This window comes from Zeus faber (genome assembly GCF_960531495.2).
Source record: "Zeus faber genome assembly, chromosome: 16".
Lineage (NCBI taxonomy): Eukaryota > Metazoa > Chordata > Actinopteri > Zeiformes > Zeidae > Zeus > Zeus faber.
Window position 1 is genome coordinate 26,183,075 of NC_137202.1, and position 15,794 is coordinate 26,198,868.

Sequence of the window (15,794 nt, forward strand, 5' to 3'; positions counted from 1 at the left end):
TCATTTTTTTCATTTGTTGTTGGAGGTCCACGACATAAGGACAAGAGTGGCTAATGCCACCAAAATAATAAAATCACAGTTTAGCAGTCGGGTCACTGAAAAAAAATATATATATATCGAATATCGAATTTTGAAGAGGTAAAAGATATAAAAATGGAATCACAACCAATTAGACGTTCGTTTTGGCTCTTAAGCCATTGCAGGATCATTTTTACGTCCATTAGGTACACCTCACATGATTTTATGTGAAAAAAACAAAAAAACAAAAAAACTGTAATCTTATCTGATTTGTTTGATCGGGGGCTTGGTATCTAATTTCTGCATTTGGGAAATTCTCCGATGACAATATCCCACTTTGGCCCTGTGAAGCCAGTTACTCGTGCCAGTGCGTGTGTACTGACCTGGGGCTTTCTCCTCCTGCACGGGGATCTTCCACACCAGCGGCAGCAGAGACAGCAGCAAAGTGAGCAGCTCCTCTCGGCAAGTCAGCTCCTGAGAGAGTGGGAACACACTCAATGTCAGTCTGCACGTCCTCTGCCTTGCCTCTCCTTCTGTTCACACTTGGATGTCAGAACGTGACACCCCAGTCGGAGGGGGGTGAAGGGGTTCCAGTACTCTGAACAGGAATACTTGGCTGATTTTAGTGCCTTGACAGTTTGAATACAGCTACATTCCAATCCCCAACTCATCTGAAGCGGTGCCTCACAGTTAATAATCACTGCGTCCAGCAGATGGATAAATGGTTATGAGTAAAAAATAGTTGCGTAGCTGCATTTGAAACAACCTAAGATTGTGGGTCTTCGTTTTTTTTTTAATTTTTTTTTTTTAATTTCTACTTGTCAGAAAGACGCAAGATGTAACGTTTGAATAAAATAACCCAGCCTCTGAGATGCGTGTAGGCACATTTCCATAATTTAGGAACTAAGCTAGTTCATTCCCACTGCAGCCTTTCACTGAGCCAACAATCAGTCTATATTTATCTATATTGTATATCTATCTATATTGTAAATCTACTGTATCTATCCGTCTATCTATATTGCATATCTAATCAACTTTAGGGCTTTCTGGGATTCTGATGTTTATTTGTTTTTAATCGTCCTTGCATAATGCTGATTAAGTATTTATTGTCTGGCTTCAGTAACTGAATAGGCGCCTTGTCACACTTGAGTTCCAGAAAAGGATTGGCTGGGACAGCCTTGAGTCATCCAATCAGAGCCTGAAGCAGTGCTTCAAGAGAGGTTGGCAGATGGGAGTATTGAGCTCCCAGTGAAACAAACCCTTCTAACACATACACTACTCTTGCTCTCAAAATGCAACTGAATTACATGCATTATTATGCATGTCTATCCATTTCGACAATTCCGTTTAGTGAAACTATGGTGGAACTAACTGGAAACATTGACACGAGAATTTTATCTCTCTGTTTCAATGTGTAAAAGCCAGAGTTTGAAACCCTGTTTTTCTGTTTAAATATTTATGTACAGTATAACCTCATAATATAGCCTCTGTTGCCGGCCCTGGTGGACACTGTCTACGAAAGCCTCAATGCCGTCTGAAACCGCAGCTGACACAAACCTGGCGGGACGCCACCAAGCTTCTCCATTGAAGAACTCCTATTGAAACACAGGCATCACAATGATAACACGTCCAGCTTGGGGCAGGACAATGACAGGGCTATAGTTGCTCCTACACATTTTTTTGTGACTTTCTGAAGGTTTGGGAAACCAGGCAACATCTTTCTCTTGCGATTCAGCTAAAACACGCGACGCCCTTTTGCCAACAAGTTTTACAGAACCATGAACTAGCAATGAACTGTCTAAGCAGAAATGACTCTGCCTTTCTGCCTTATCACCTCACATCATTTAGCAGAGGCTTTTATCGAAAGCAACTCACACAAAGTCTATGAAACATTTAAACAGATACAGTGCAGTAGTTAAAAAAAAAAAAAAAAAAAGGTCAAGCTTGCAGGAGGCAGTGTAAAGCGTGTGCGTGGCCTGCCGGTGAAGCTCTGCAGAGCCTTGCCACAATGTGGAAGGCAGAGGAAACACTGCGGTCAGTCAGAGGCTTCTCCCGGAGAAGAGAGGGAACAATGTGGCTCTCTGTATATGATCCCATTCCCATTAGTTGAAATGGTCACCTAAATAGCGTGCATGCAAGTCACTGTCAAAGATGGACAAGTAACAGCGTGTAGAAAAAGAAGGGCTGCCTCAGCCCCGCGTCGTGAATTCGACTCGAATCCAATTCCAAGACACATCTCTCGGATCAGTTCTTTTAACAAAATGTGTTCTGTACATTTTTTGGGGGGGACATCTTATCGTGTGTCTTGAATTCAGTCTCTTAGAAAGCTTGAGTGTCAATAGATGACCAGCATAAGGTATCACTTTGTGACGAATGGGATCACCATCTTGAGAATTTTAATACAGACCAAAAATTTGTCTAATGCATTGGGCAACTGTGCCGTCTACATTTGTAGTAATTCAATAAAATGATCATTGAATTAACTGGAAAAACACTTAACTATCATAATTGACTATTTAACCCAATTTCCTATCTGCCTGGAAAAATCCTTCCCAGAGTTCCAGTTCCAGATATTTCCAGAGCATTAGACATATGTTCATTTGACAACACATACATATATTGCTAAAAGACCCATTTAAGGTATAAAATAATTATTTTCTGTGTAAGGGTAAATCATAACTGTCAACTCCCATTTTTCCCAGAATTCTATCGTATTTGACCCTTCTTTCATGCAGTCTTCCCAGTTGTTTATTTTCCCGTAAACACCCAGTATTTCTAACCTTGGGGGAGAAAAAAAAAAAAAAAAAAAAAAATTGGCCCATTTTAGGCCCATTTCTGCTGTGCTGACAGCTGCGTGATCATCTGTGCGTCCCCACTCCCCGTTTCTCCAAACAAAACCAATAATAACGGTGTGTATTTATTGAAGATGTATTTATATCTTCAAGGAAGGGCTCACCTGGTCTATGATGGAATCCAGGGTGCTAAGCAACAGGAAGCCCCGCCCCCTGACCAGGTACTCCCCCAAAGCCACCATGTGACTTTCCTCCTCGTCTTCTTCCCCCCGCGCCTCGGCTCTCTGAGCCACGGCGCTGCACAGCTGGTGGACGTCGGTCAGGAACTCCCTCGCGAGTGTGTTGCTGGCTCCGCTCATGTCCGAGCTGGGGAAGGAAGTAGGAAGCCAGGTTAGCATCTGTCAGAACATGTAGAGAATCGTTTCTTTTTTCATGAGTTAAACTTCAGCCTTTAAGCGAACGAAGCACCACACTGATTGCCGAAATGAATGACGTTTTTTTATACAGTATATTTCATTTTGAACAACTTCAACAGTGTGCTCTTGATAAACTGCTTGGGTAAATTAAGTAAGTTAACTAGTTACAAAAAGTTAAGGGTAATCCTTGTAGAGATTCAGAATAAAAACAATTCTCATTAATTGTAAGGGTTGTAAACCTGGTGAAAATAACTAAAGAACCAATTAACCAATTAAAGAAATAAACTTTGCTATGAAAAACAAAAGTGAAAAACAACAATGCAATATACTGTATATGGAGAATCAATCTGTGAGGGTTGGTGAGAGTGAGTTGGTGCAAAAGGAATGACTCACAAATGCTTGTATACTGGCAATTAAAAAAATGTATGTTTTAAAAAGGTCATTTCATTTAAATCAATGAAATGTAAAAACACTCAAAATGGTGCTCCTAATCTGGTTATTAGGTTAAAGGCTGTTGAAGCCCACGTCACATTTGGAACAGTTATTTTCACCACGTAGTGGATAATTGTAGAACACAAAGGTTAGATCTTCTAACTTGTCTGAGATGCAGTTGATTTATTGATCTTATTGATCAAGAGTTAATTTGCGGGAGTTTTCATCTGCCTGGATCCCTTAGCTAAACAGCCCTTTCCAAAGAGTGGAGTAAAAGATGGTCATCTCAGCAACTTAACGCGAGCAACCAAACACTTATCGCAGAAACATGAGATGATGCATGACACGGATGTGACAAGCTATTCAAACTAATTGGTATAGTGGAGCGTGTGGGCTGCATATTGATTTGATCTAAATACGGGAAGCAGGCTGCCAGCGGTGTGCGAAAATTTGCAGCCGGGATGCAAAGTTTAATGGTTAGTGTTTCACATTAATTTTACATTTAATACGTTGGCCCTCTTTAACAAATTACGACACTGTTCAATAAAGAGCAGAGATTCTGTTTATCGAAAGTTGTGAACACCAAAACGAAGTGTGACGACCACAGTTCAAGAATAGTGCAGCCTTTGTCTCAACAGCTGACCTCAAATTGATTCCTATTGAGCATGGCAGGGTTGTAATAGCAAAGCAACGCATGTCACTCTTTGAAGCTACTATATTTAAAATGTAATACGTTTCATTCAATATATGTTCATACCACATAGTACTATTATGACAGCAACTACCATGATGTGTTCCAGTGTATCCTGTAGCAAACAAACCAATCCCCAACTGACTGAATGACTGACTCGATGAATGAATGAATGAATGAATGAATGAATGAATAAATGAATGAATGAATGAATCAGAGTTTGTTAAAATGTGTTAAATTAAAGTACACTTCCGACACTTTCAACATTTCAGCCTTTTTCAAGGACTGAGGAGAGATTTATTTCAGAGATACAAAAAGTTGATTTAATGTTTGCTTAAGTTATTTATCGCTTTATTTGCACTCACTATAGGGAAAGATGTCTGCAAGTTCTAGCGCATTTCCTAAATTAACATTACAAACCAAGTGTATTTCTACTTGACTTGTAATGTTAATGTAGGAAACGTACTAACTTTCAAGGCTTTGTAAGAATACTGCGTGTTTCACACGCTTCCCACCTGTGTAAAAGCAGTCGAGCTCACGCGTCAGCGGGTGCCCACATCAAGAGTGTTGTGAGCCTCGTTCATATTAAGATTACAAGCAGTCAATAATTACGTTTACAGCAGTCACCGTGCAACACGCTTCTAATGACTACACACGTTTACAACAAATGTCGTTTCCCCGACCAGAATCAGCATCTTCTTACCAAATAGCAGAGTCTCCAAGACCCGTCCTCCGTTCATACTGCTCTGTATTATCCAAACTAAAGTCCGGCTCAGAATACCTCCCGACGCGACAGCAGACTGAATTTGCAGACTGAAATTCTGTCAGAGAAGCGTTGCGAATAGAAGCTTTACAGCGTCGCAGAACATCCACACATCACATGAAAGCATGTGATGTCACATGGCACTGGGAATGGCCCTTGGCGATGTGGATGAGCCACCGATACCCTGCTGCAGGCCGGATGGAGTGCATTCCTCTGCCTTAAGAACGCAGGGATGGAAGGGGAGGACCCCTCACCTAGATCAGACTTTCCATTTTTGCAATAACGTCCATGTTACCATCATTGACGACTTCAAACAAGGAAGGACGACATACTGTATTTCACCCCCAATTTGTTGAGTTTTACTCCTTTCCTCAAATAACTTCTACCCATTGTTGAAGGATTTCTTACATTTACATATTATGTTAATGCCCCACGGATTAAATTCATTCTTAGCACAGTGGCACTCCTAGCTGTAAAGCGTCCTAATCAATTAATAATAGAGTGTAATATGCATGCAATATGTTGTGATACTTAAACATATTCAAGGAACAAACTCTTCCTGTTAGTTAGTAGTTTGCTTTTGGCAAAATGGGTTTTGTCTGTATCAACTTATTTGATGAATGGAGCTTCATTGTTTTTGGTTATGCATAACATCGTAAGTGGCTTTGGCACAGTATCAGAGGGCACTGAGAAGTCACGGTACACTATCGATTCCCACTCAAAATGTTACAAAGTTAAACTTAATCTACATAATCCCTTACAAATTCAAATTTTGGTAGACTTCTTGTAATATATAACCTCATAACTTTTAAAATGTTATAACCTAATTATTCTACCTTTCATTTTGATTATGCTTTCTTATTTAATTTTTTTTTACAGGGAGTGATTTTTATTCTTTTGTAGAGTCAAAAAAATGTAAAATATTCAGGTCGCTCATTCCAGTTGAGCATCAAGATTGTGTCATCCTCACCCCTGAAGTGTGGCTCCCGGGTACCGTTTGCCACGTTGATCAATGTCAACCCAGATGCAACTGGTAAATCAGCTGTTTCCAGGTCAAATGCACATGGAGTGAATCTCTGACCTTTCGGCGCATTAATCCCAACGAAAGCATGGCATTAAGGTCTATACACGCTACAGTCAATCAAAAGATGATTGAATAATCTAGGTCTGTTGATCCTCATATGCTCTGGGATTTTTTTGTTCCAGTCAGATGTTATGAATACAGTTTTTGCACGACAGTTGAAACATTAAAAAAAATTGCAATTAAATCTGAACTTCAGTGTGCATGTAAACCCACTGGCTTCCAGACAGCAATGCTCTAGTGTTCCTACTATAACCAGAGAAGCGTTTCTTTTTCCAGTCTCTTTGTAAGGTTCATCTAGCTACTCGCAGTTTAACTGAGTAGCTGAGTGTAGGTTGTGTGTAACTTTGCTTCTTTGGCCTACCAGTGTAAATTCTGCTGTTGTCCTCCTAGCTCCTGGAAGCTTCTCCTAGATGATGACTCGCAGACTCAGACATTCTGGCTACTTCTGCAACCCATTGTAGAAAAAAAAAAAAAAAAAACTTGCTTCCTGCGGAACTACTAGTTCAACAGCAATAGTGGCTGCAACCGCTACTTATGACCACTTATGACCTCAACCGTTGGTGTCTTCATTCTGTGTTAGTGTCCCTGCGAAGCGCTTGTGCCCGATGTCCCCGCCTCGCACCCCTAAATGTAAAAGACACGTCCAGGGTCTGAGAGGCATTTTTAAGAAGAAAAATGATAACATTTAAAATTATAAAAACCTGTCTCCATAGACACTGGACGTGTTTCAGTTTCTCGTCTTTGCAGCCGAGCACCACGGTTTGGACTCGCCATTTTTCAGAATGTTTTTTTTCCTTCTTGAAAACAAATAATTTTATAAATCTATATTTGTACGACATAAATATTCGTAAAAACCCACTATTGGTGCTTTATTTGGATTCGGCTCCACCCCTACTTTACGGCAATGTTACTGCTCCCATTCCCACACACTTTCATTCATAGGCGTACCGACATTTTCCCGGAAATTATACTCGGTCGAGAATGGGGGTCCATTTATGACTTTTAAGGAACATCGAGACCGACTACTTTTCCCGACTATTTGCTCTTTTGTTAGCAATTATCTAGAGAGGCGGGCTGTGGGTGGGGACCTATCTGCCGGCCTTTCTTCTGTGGTCCAGATGTGGTGCGCATGCGGTGGCTGGGGGTTGATCAGGGCCTTGATGGGGGCACAGAGCGGCCCGGCATAACGGGGGCGTATGGTGGGCCACTCTGCACCGTGGCTGGTTGCTGTGGGTTGAGTGTCTACAGGTACCTGGGTTTGTTGTTGGGTTTGCCTGGCCGCTGCCCAGCCTACTGCACCCCTGCGTTGATCCTGTGGTGCTTCGCCTATCTCTCGCAGTGCTAGAACTCAAACGCAGTACGTACGCCACACAATAGACCTGGGTTTTTTTGGGATGGGTAGGGTGCGTGCTATGTGGGTTGGGTGTGGCGGACGGCTGCGATCTTGCCTGTCACGCTCATGCCCGACAATACCACTCATATTAGCTTAGAACACATACACTCACATCTAAATCTTACTCCACCAGACCAGGATCTGCGGAGCAGGAGGGGTGCGAGTGATTCGGGTTCGAAATGCTTGGAGGACTAGTACCCCCACGCCCCTCAATTTTAACTGCAATTGCCAAGAGCACACATTGAGCACTGGGGTTGTGGGGGTGGGGGTGTGGTTGGCCACAGGGCGAACGGGTTGGCCCCCTGCCGGCTGGGTTCGGGTCCTGGAAGCTTTTGCATAGTGATTTCTAGTGTGCTGCGACCCGGTAGGGCTGCGGGGAACACTGCTTGCTCGCTGCTTCAGGGGCCCCTTCGAGGCTGCTTGCAGTCATGGGTGTGGGTTGGGTTGGGGGAGGCAGCTGTCGGCCTTTGCTCCCGCTGCGTAGCTTCTCTACGGCAGGCGCTCCGGGTGCCAGGGGTGGTGGAGGGCCCACATATCTGGCTGTCTGTGGGCATCGGCCACTGTCTCTGACATCTGGGTGTCCTGAGCTGAGCACACAGGGCTACATGGATGGGTAGGTAGGGGCGGGCCTTGCCCTTGTTGGTGGGCTTGGGGGCTCTGCCGGCTCACCTGGGGAGCGGTTCAGGCGTGGGTGTTGCTCTGTGGGCTTCCGGCACCTCTGGGGGCGGGGGGGTCGTCTGTGGCTGCAGGGCGGGGTGCTCGGGGCTTTCCTAATGTTGTGGAGGGTCTATACGGCTGCGGCTGGCGCTACAATATAATTCCGACCTCATATAACAGAACTAATTGGCACAAGTTCCGTACACTCACCGGTGGTGGATCACACGCATCACATGCACACACACGCACACGCACACACACACACACACACACACACACACACACACACACACACAGGCGGACTCATCACAGGCACACACACACCACCAGCACCTGCTTTGAACACACCCCCAAACACCCTCCTGGTTACATCGCTCTCCTCTCCTCCGTCATGTATTACCATAACTATAACAGGAAGAGGCAGCGTGCCCAATTACTGTTTCAGTTTCAAAAACTCTGTTTTTTTCGATACATGATGTCATCTGACGTTTCTATGTTTACATTTTTTTCCATGTACATGTTGTTGTTTGTTTCTATGTTTTTTGCCTCACCCGATGTGATTCTCCTCCTCTTGAAGTAGTGATTAGTTGTTTAAAGACGGAAACACGGTAAGACATTAAGACATGTTCTCCAAAGAGGGGGATTGGTCATCCCACAGGTTGTCCACAGGACAGAGTTGTTGCAGCAGTTGTTGATGATTAAAGAATGAACAAAGAGTTGCATTTCAGGTCGAGAAGTTCAATTCCACTTGCAGACTAACTCTGTCCTAGATGCAATGGCACACAAATGCTCTGTGTTGTATGTCCAGCATGCTAAAAGCACACGTTAAAAAATTATATATATATATATATATATATATATATATATATATATATATATATATATATATAAAATATATTTCAAAAATTATCTAGATGAGTTAAAATCAAAACAAACACTATAATAATCCATGGAAACGGAGTACAGCAAAACACAAAAAAACATAGTATGATAAATGTTGATTTCACAGCATCATGCCACTGTCCGCTCTAATTTGCAATCATCATCATAAGACAGTGATTAGGGACTTGGTAAACAGAGATAATAGTTTAACTGCAAACACTCTGCTGCACATAAGACATCAACTAACTTATCTATGGGGGCTTTATTCAGCTGAGCTTCTCTTCCATACAGAAAACGAAGGAAAAACATTAAAGGACAAAAAATGTTTTGCTGCTATGAATACAACTACGCACTTCAACCGTCTTTCTCGATTGAGGCAGTGAAGCAGAACGGCAAATTAACACATCTATTGACTGGTCATTGGCCATCGCTACATCGGTTCCTGCTCAATTGCATAAAGCTAAACTTTCTCTAATCCCCAAGTCACTGAAATCGCATCGGCATACATGACCCCATGACCTGTCGCTCCCAGTCGCCCAGAGCTCATTGGAAATGAATGGCTTCCAGACGCTGTGGGTGTGAGCATGTTATTGTTGAAATGGTCAGTGTGGTTGGGTTGTTATTTCCAAATACATACAAAACGGTCTGGTGTATCCTTCCTACCATAAACCAAGGATTTACTTGTAACGATAATTCTAGCGATGGAAGTTCTAAATATAAAGGAGACCTACCAGAACTTCAGTGTGTCTTTGGTGGCATGGCTGAGGAGGTGTCTCACACAGTGGAAGAGACAGAGGAAATTCTCAAGACACTGAAGGCTGACCTGTTGAAAGACACAGGGTCAAAGATTGAAGGAAAGGTGTTGACACTCATTTCAACACATAATGTGTGTAGCTCTTTTCAAGGCACTACCTAGAATGGTAAATGACTTTATTTCGGGACATTGTCAACAGGTTCATAAATATACATGAATAAGTCAACTTTTATACTGATGGAGTTTAAGTGAAGGATAAGTATGTGGCAACAGCCGAATTGTCATTTTTCATTATTTGCAGGAGAACACCAATTAAAAGACTGCTTACACTCGTGCACCACCTGAAAAGAAGAGATTAGCTGAACAAGCCCCAGATGGACACTGAGGACCTGTGACCTCTACACTTCCACAAATTGCAGGTTTATTCAGACTGACTTAAAATATTGCATAGAATAAAATTTAGTCACTGGGCACTTACAGTATGTTCTGGTTGCAGAATCATAAAAGCAGCTTGTGTCTTGCAGCTAGTGTTTCAATAATGTATCCGTAATCCTCTGATTTTCCAGTAGGTCGCGTGACAGTTGTTGAGTTACAGCTCAGATTTAACTGAGGTATAACTGCGTGATCAGAAAATCACGTCTGTGACTGGAGTTTTCTGTCATTGGAAACTCTGCTGCATCACACAGCTTTGCATATTATGCGTTAGCTTCCTTACTTCTGTGGTCCAGTGTAGGAGGTTGCATTAAAAGGTGTCATGACGGGCTACAGCTAAGCTTCCCCCCCCCCCCCTTCACTAGTGTGCACTACAGGCATTTTTTTTTAAGTTGTTTCATTTGCTTGATCAGATAACCTTAAGTGGGATGCATGGGATACATCCTGCATTTTTCTAAAACTGTTCATAATCTAGCTGTATTTAAAACAACTAAGATCTTTTGGGCTTTTATTTTACTAGTCATAAAGATGCAAAATGTATCACTTAAATAACTGTGTTTCTCCAAACAAAACCGTAGATGTATTTATGTTATTTTCTGACGTTTCCATAATTGAATGAACAAAAAAGCCCCAGGCCCGCTGTATCCCGCACTGCTCCAAGTACCGCGCTGCTCCTGACACAGCGGTTAAAGTCGGAACTATTTCTCACCTCAAATTTGTTCAGAAACAAATTTTAGTGTACTGATAAAGTGATGAGTGAAATTTTACAGAGTAAAACAACAGAACCTGAAAGGGAGGCTAAAACCCCACTGGCTCACAGAACTTTGGGCCTCAGGAGGGTGGCTCCTCCCACTTAAACAGAGTGTCAGGAACACGGAGGATTTAGAGGCATGTTAGAATGGCTAGAATGCATAATCTGAGTGGTATTTTTTGAGGGGTGGGGGGGGGGGCATCCCCAAATGTGTTCTGGGGGTTGCCAGATGATTTTCTGAACATGCACAAAAAAAAAGGAAAATGTGTTGTTTTTTTAAATCAAATATTTTTTCACAAAATATATTTTTTTCCTGAAATAATTCACTCAGTTAAATTATAAAAAGGTAAGTTAGTCAGTCGATGCGAGATGAATAACTTAATTAGGCTACATTTTCCGTAAGAGAAACAGAGTGCGTGCCTGTGTGTGTGCGTCTCTATAACCATAGCAACTCACTCTCACTCCTGTCCCCGAGCCCGACAGCGCAGGAGAAGAGAGGAGACACTTTGCTGACACAAAAGCTGCTGCTGCGCCGACTCTCTGCACAGCATTGATGGGCATAAATTTTAACAATGGCGTAAATTTACTGTATATATGCTTTAATTTACTAACGTCTGGTTGTTTGAGAACTCCTGTCCTAGACCACCCATTGATCCGGTTCAATTGATTGTATTTTGTATTGTAATTGTATCCTAAAGTGCAGAGATGACCACACTCACCAGAGGCAGTGGGTGGCAGAAGGGAGGGAGCAGATAGGGTGGGGTGTCAACAGCCGTTCGAAGGGGATGGGCAAACAACATCACACACAGGAAGAATCGGGGGGGAGGGCAGAAATGAAAAGATAAGGTAGATGGGAGGGAAACTTTGCCAAACGGAGTCGCCAAAACTGAGTGGAGCAGCAAATGTGTCCCTAGGGCTACTATGGTGCCACTAGTTTCTCTCTTCTCTCTCCAAAAGACATTTAGGTATCTGTGAAGGCATTATAATGAACTACCTTTTGTATGCGTTAACCAACTATTAACTCTACCGCTGTTGCCCACCACACACACACACACACACACACACACACACACACACACACACACACACACACACACACACACACACACACACACACACACACACACACACACACACACACACACACACACACACACACACACACACACACTCTTTGCTTGTACAGTATCAATAATGGGTCTTAATGCTGCATCATCCTCTGCAGAAAAACTGAAAGAGGTGTGTGTGCGTGTGCGCGTGTGCGTGCTGGGCACAACACTCATTTACCAGCAATTTTTCCTCTTAGGCCTTAATGAAAAGATGCTGTGTAATCAGCACAAGCCAGAACTTGGTAGCGTTTAAAGAGTGTAGAGATTGCCAATACTGATACGCGGTAGGCTCAATCAATGCTGCATCGTGTTCCATGAACAGATTCGGGAGGCAAACAAACTGGTCTTACCCTTTTCCCAGAACAGATGAACTCCTATGTTTGGTCTTTTGTCCTGCCCGCCAATGATGCCATAACACCCTCGCTTAAAAGCAGTTAGCGCGACAAAACCAACATCCTTATCATATTACAGTCAGATAACAGAGTCAAACATACCGCCCATACACACCGTGGATACAATTTTTCCACAGCTCTTCTCCTCCACTTCTGACAATCTGCATTAATTGGAAGTGTAGGCCTAAAATGAGGCATTGCTCCCATGTACCTGTACGTTTTCACCTCTAAAATTTGAGGCCGAGCTTTATACGGAGACCAAACCAGCATTCACACACTGACACCGTGATGGTAATGTTTACCGTGTAGGGTAAAGCTCTGGTTGGCAGTAACGGATGTCTGATGAGAATGCACAAAGAGCTTGGACATTAAAACTAAACAAAGAAATAATTTTGGTCTATAAATGACCAAATTCAATGACTGAAACCCAAGTTAGAGTTCCGCCAAATGTGGCCTGCGGGTTGGCAATGAACTCGACAAAATAAATCATGACAAAACGTAGATTTTGGTTCAAAATTAAAAGTCCTCCAATAAAAAAAAAAAAAAAAAAAAAAAAGGTCATTTTCTCGGGCTGTGCTCAAAAGAATCAATACGGTGATATACTGTATAGACTACTGGTACAAACTCCTGCAACCAGCTAAATTTAAGGCAAAGATAAGGGAACATTTTGTTTCTCATGCACCTTGTGAATCTGTGAAGTTGTACCAGACCACCAGTTTTACTCTGCTGGTAAACATGAAAAGCCCAAGAAAAAAAAAAGGTATTTTAATGTTCAAAAATATGAGAATTTTTCATTATCATTAAAATAATTCAGGTTAACAAGAATATTTCATTTTATTTCAAATGTTTTCTTTTTTTTTTTTTTTTTTTCTGTGGGCCTTAAATTGCATTTTAAGCCGTGAATCATTTATAATAAAAACAGCTGTTTTATAATATTATAAAATCAGCTCTAACTTTTGTGTAGGACTTGTTTAGGTCAAAATTTAAATCATATGTATCATATGGCGTCCTCTGTATCATAATACATATCGTATCATGAGATTGTAGGTGTGGAACATGTTGGGGAAAAAAACATACCCATATCCATAAGTTGGTAAAGTTATTAGAATTTACTCGTTCATAACTAGATCAATGTGAAAATATGTGAAACGTGTTATGGCTGAAAGTATCTAGGCAACTACAACAAACATACGACTATGCACGATGCGGTACGGCTAGAACAATATAAAATCGAAGAGAATAATGTTCAAAAATGCATTTGTTCATTTTTAAGTTGTACATTTTCAGAAATTGACAGATTTCAAATTGTCAATCAACCTTTACAATACGGAGGTGTTGGTGCATGTCATTTTTGGTGTGTTGACACTGTTACGGAAAGAGAAAAAAGCGAGTTGAGTTTCTAGAAACTCTGGTCTGCCATAGTGGCTTAGGCTTAGACTTAGTTCCTTGTCAAACGGGCTAACTGTACACACAGTTCTCTTTATCGCTTCGATGTGTGAGCGGCGGCATGAGATGAGCTTTGTTTTGATGCCGTCTTCCTCGCACAGATCACGCGGTGCCTGGTCATGGGGGCGGGGGGAGTCCAGGCTGAGGCAACTGCATTACTCCTGACTTCCCGCTCAGGTTCTCCCATCTCTCGACTAATTGGGTAGAAAGCAGCGACTGGACCGGGGAAGGCGGTGTAAGTGGGAAACAAACAAAAAAGAAAAAAGAAGTGGTCCTGAGGGCGTGGGCCGGCTGTTGTGTAACGCTCATCCGGCTCAGATACCAGCTGATCCAATTTGACATTTGGGTGATGAGCGTCATGAGGAGCTCCTAACGTTCTGCATTTGCTCTGAAACGAGAGTGTTCCGAGAGTTCAGAGCCTCAGAGAGCACACATGACATTTCCTTTTCCTGCCCCCATGAGGGCTACACACGGTGCAGTTGTATATCGCTCGGAGCCTTCTCGACAAAGGAGTGGGCGTTGGCGGGTGGAAGTCGGTCAAAAAGCCCAACCAAAAAGATAAATAAATAAAGACTGGTGTGGCCGGTGGCCGACTTAATACGACGGCCCTGAATGGAAAGGGCTGGGACAGGGCAGAGGTGGGAGTCTGACTCATGCGAGAACTAGGAGGTATAAATAATTTAACCATGACCATGGCCAACAGACCGGGAGTAGTAAAACAAAAGAAGAAAAGACTGAGGAATGGCAAATTGCAGGCGTGATAATGTTTCGTGTGGTGAACCCACAAGCATGACCTCCATGTTATTTTATTATATAAAATATATAATATAGTCTCATGCAAGTACAGAAAAAAAAAAAGCTAAATAATGCCTCCATAATGCAATGTAGGCTATCAATTATCAGTAAGTGACCAATTTTTCAAGGTGCGTTGTTGAGACTGTAAACAAACAAGTTGTTAGTGAAAAACACTCCCTTTATTGATAAATGATAGCCTACGTTGTTCCACAGCTTTGTTTTTAATACCTGTTGATACACAGTTCAACCTGTTTCGTATTTAAGTACTTAAGTGTTTTTTTTAAGACTTATGGCAGGGATGCACCAAAAGACAAACACCACACATTTAATGACTTTTTCCATCGGGTTTAGCAGGGACTGTGATCACACAAGGGATCACACAACGTGGAAATCCAACGCACATCATGGAAGCTGAGACTTAAAGCTTAAGATAATATCAAACCAACCTTGTATTCTCGCACAAGTCCAAGAGTAGTCATGGACCGATTGCAAGAGTCGAAGATCCTAGTGAAAGTCCTTTGGCGTATAATAGGGATTTGTTTGGGAAAGCAATGGAAGTAAAAGGAGGATATACAGTAAAATGCTCTCCAGAATTTCCACAATGCTTTCAGTTGGAATTCAATGACCAATGCTGTAAATGTATGTCTCAATATTATATTACATGGAAGTATTTTTTGTTACAGCTCGTAAAATAAGGGACAGACTGGGGAATATATCAATCTCCAGGGCGGTGGAATATATCAATACATTATCGATATTGATTGCGATACAGTTAAATGTGGTCTTTGAAGCTGCATTAAAGTGAAGTAATGCCATTTTCTGAGCTTCATAGACTGTTCTAATCCATGCCTCCACCTGCTTGGTCAGAATATCCAAATTACTAATCATTGTTTTTCAAATAGTTCTTGTGTGTAAATATCTTATGAATGCATCGATAGTCATCGCCCGCTCTTGGCACCAAAACACGTGTCAACCAAAAAGTGAAGT

The 15,794-nt window shown here is 42.1% G+C and overlaps 1 protein-coding gene across 1 annotated transcript in view; it reads right to left on the reverse strand.

Moving 5' to 3' along the window:
• lyst (lysosomal trafficking regulator) overlaps positions 1–15,794 on the reverse strand; it is a 68,976-nt gene that overhangs the window by 49,602 nt on the left and 3,580 nt on the right. Inside the window, exons 3-5 of the mRNA XM_080017131.1 lie at positions 9,860–9,951; positions 2,975–3,176; positions 402–492 (exon numbers count right to left, since the gene is read on the reverse strand). Coding sequence (XP_079873257.1) covers positions 402–492; positions 2,975–3,176; positions 9,860–9,951 — 385 coding nt within the window. The remainder of the gene's footprint in view (positions 1–401; positions 493–2,974; positions 3,177–9,859; positions 9,952–15,794) is intronic.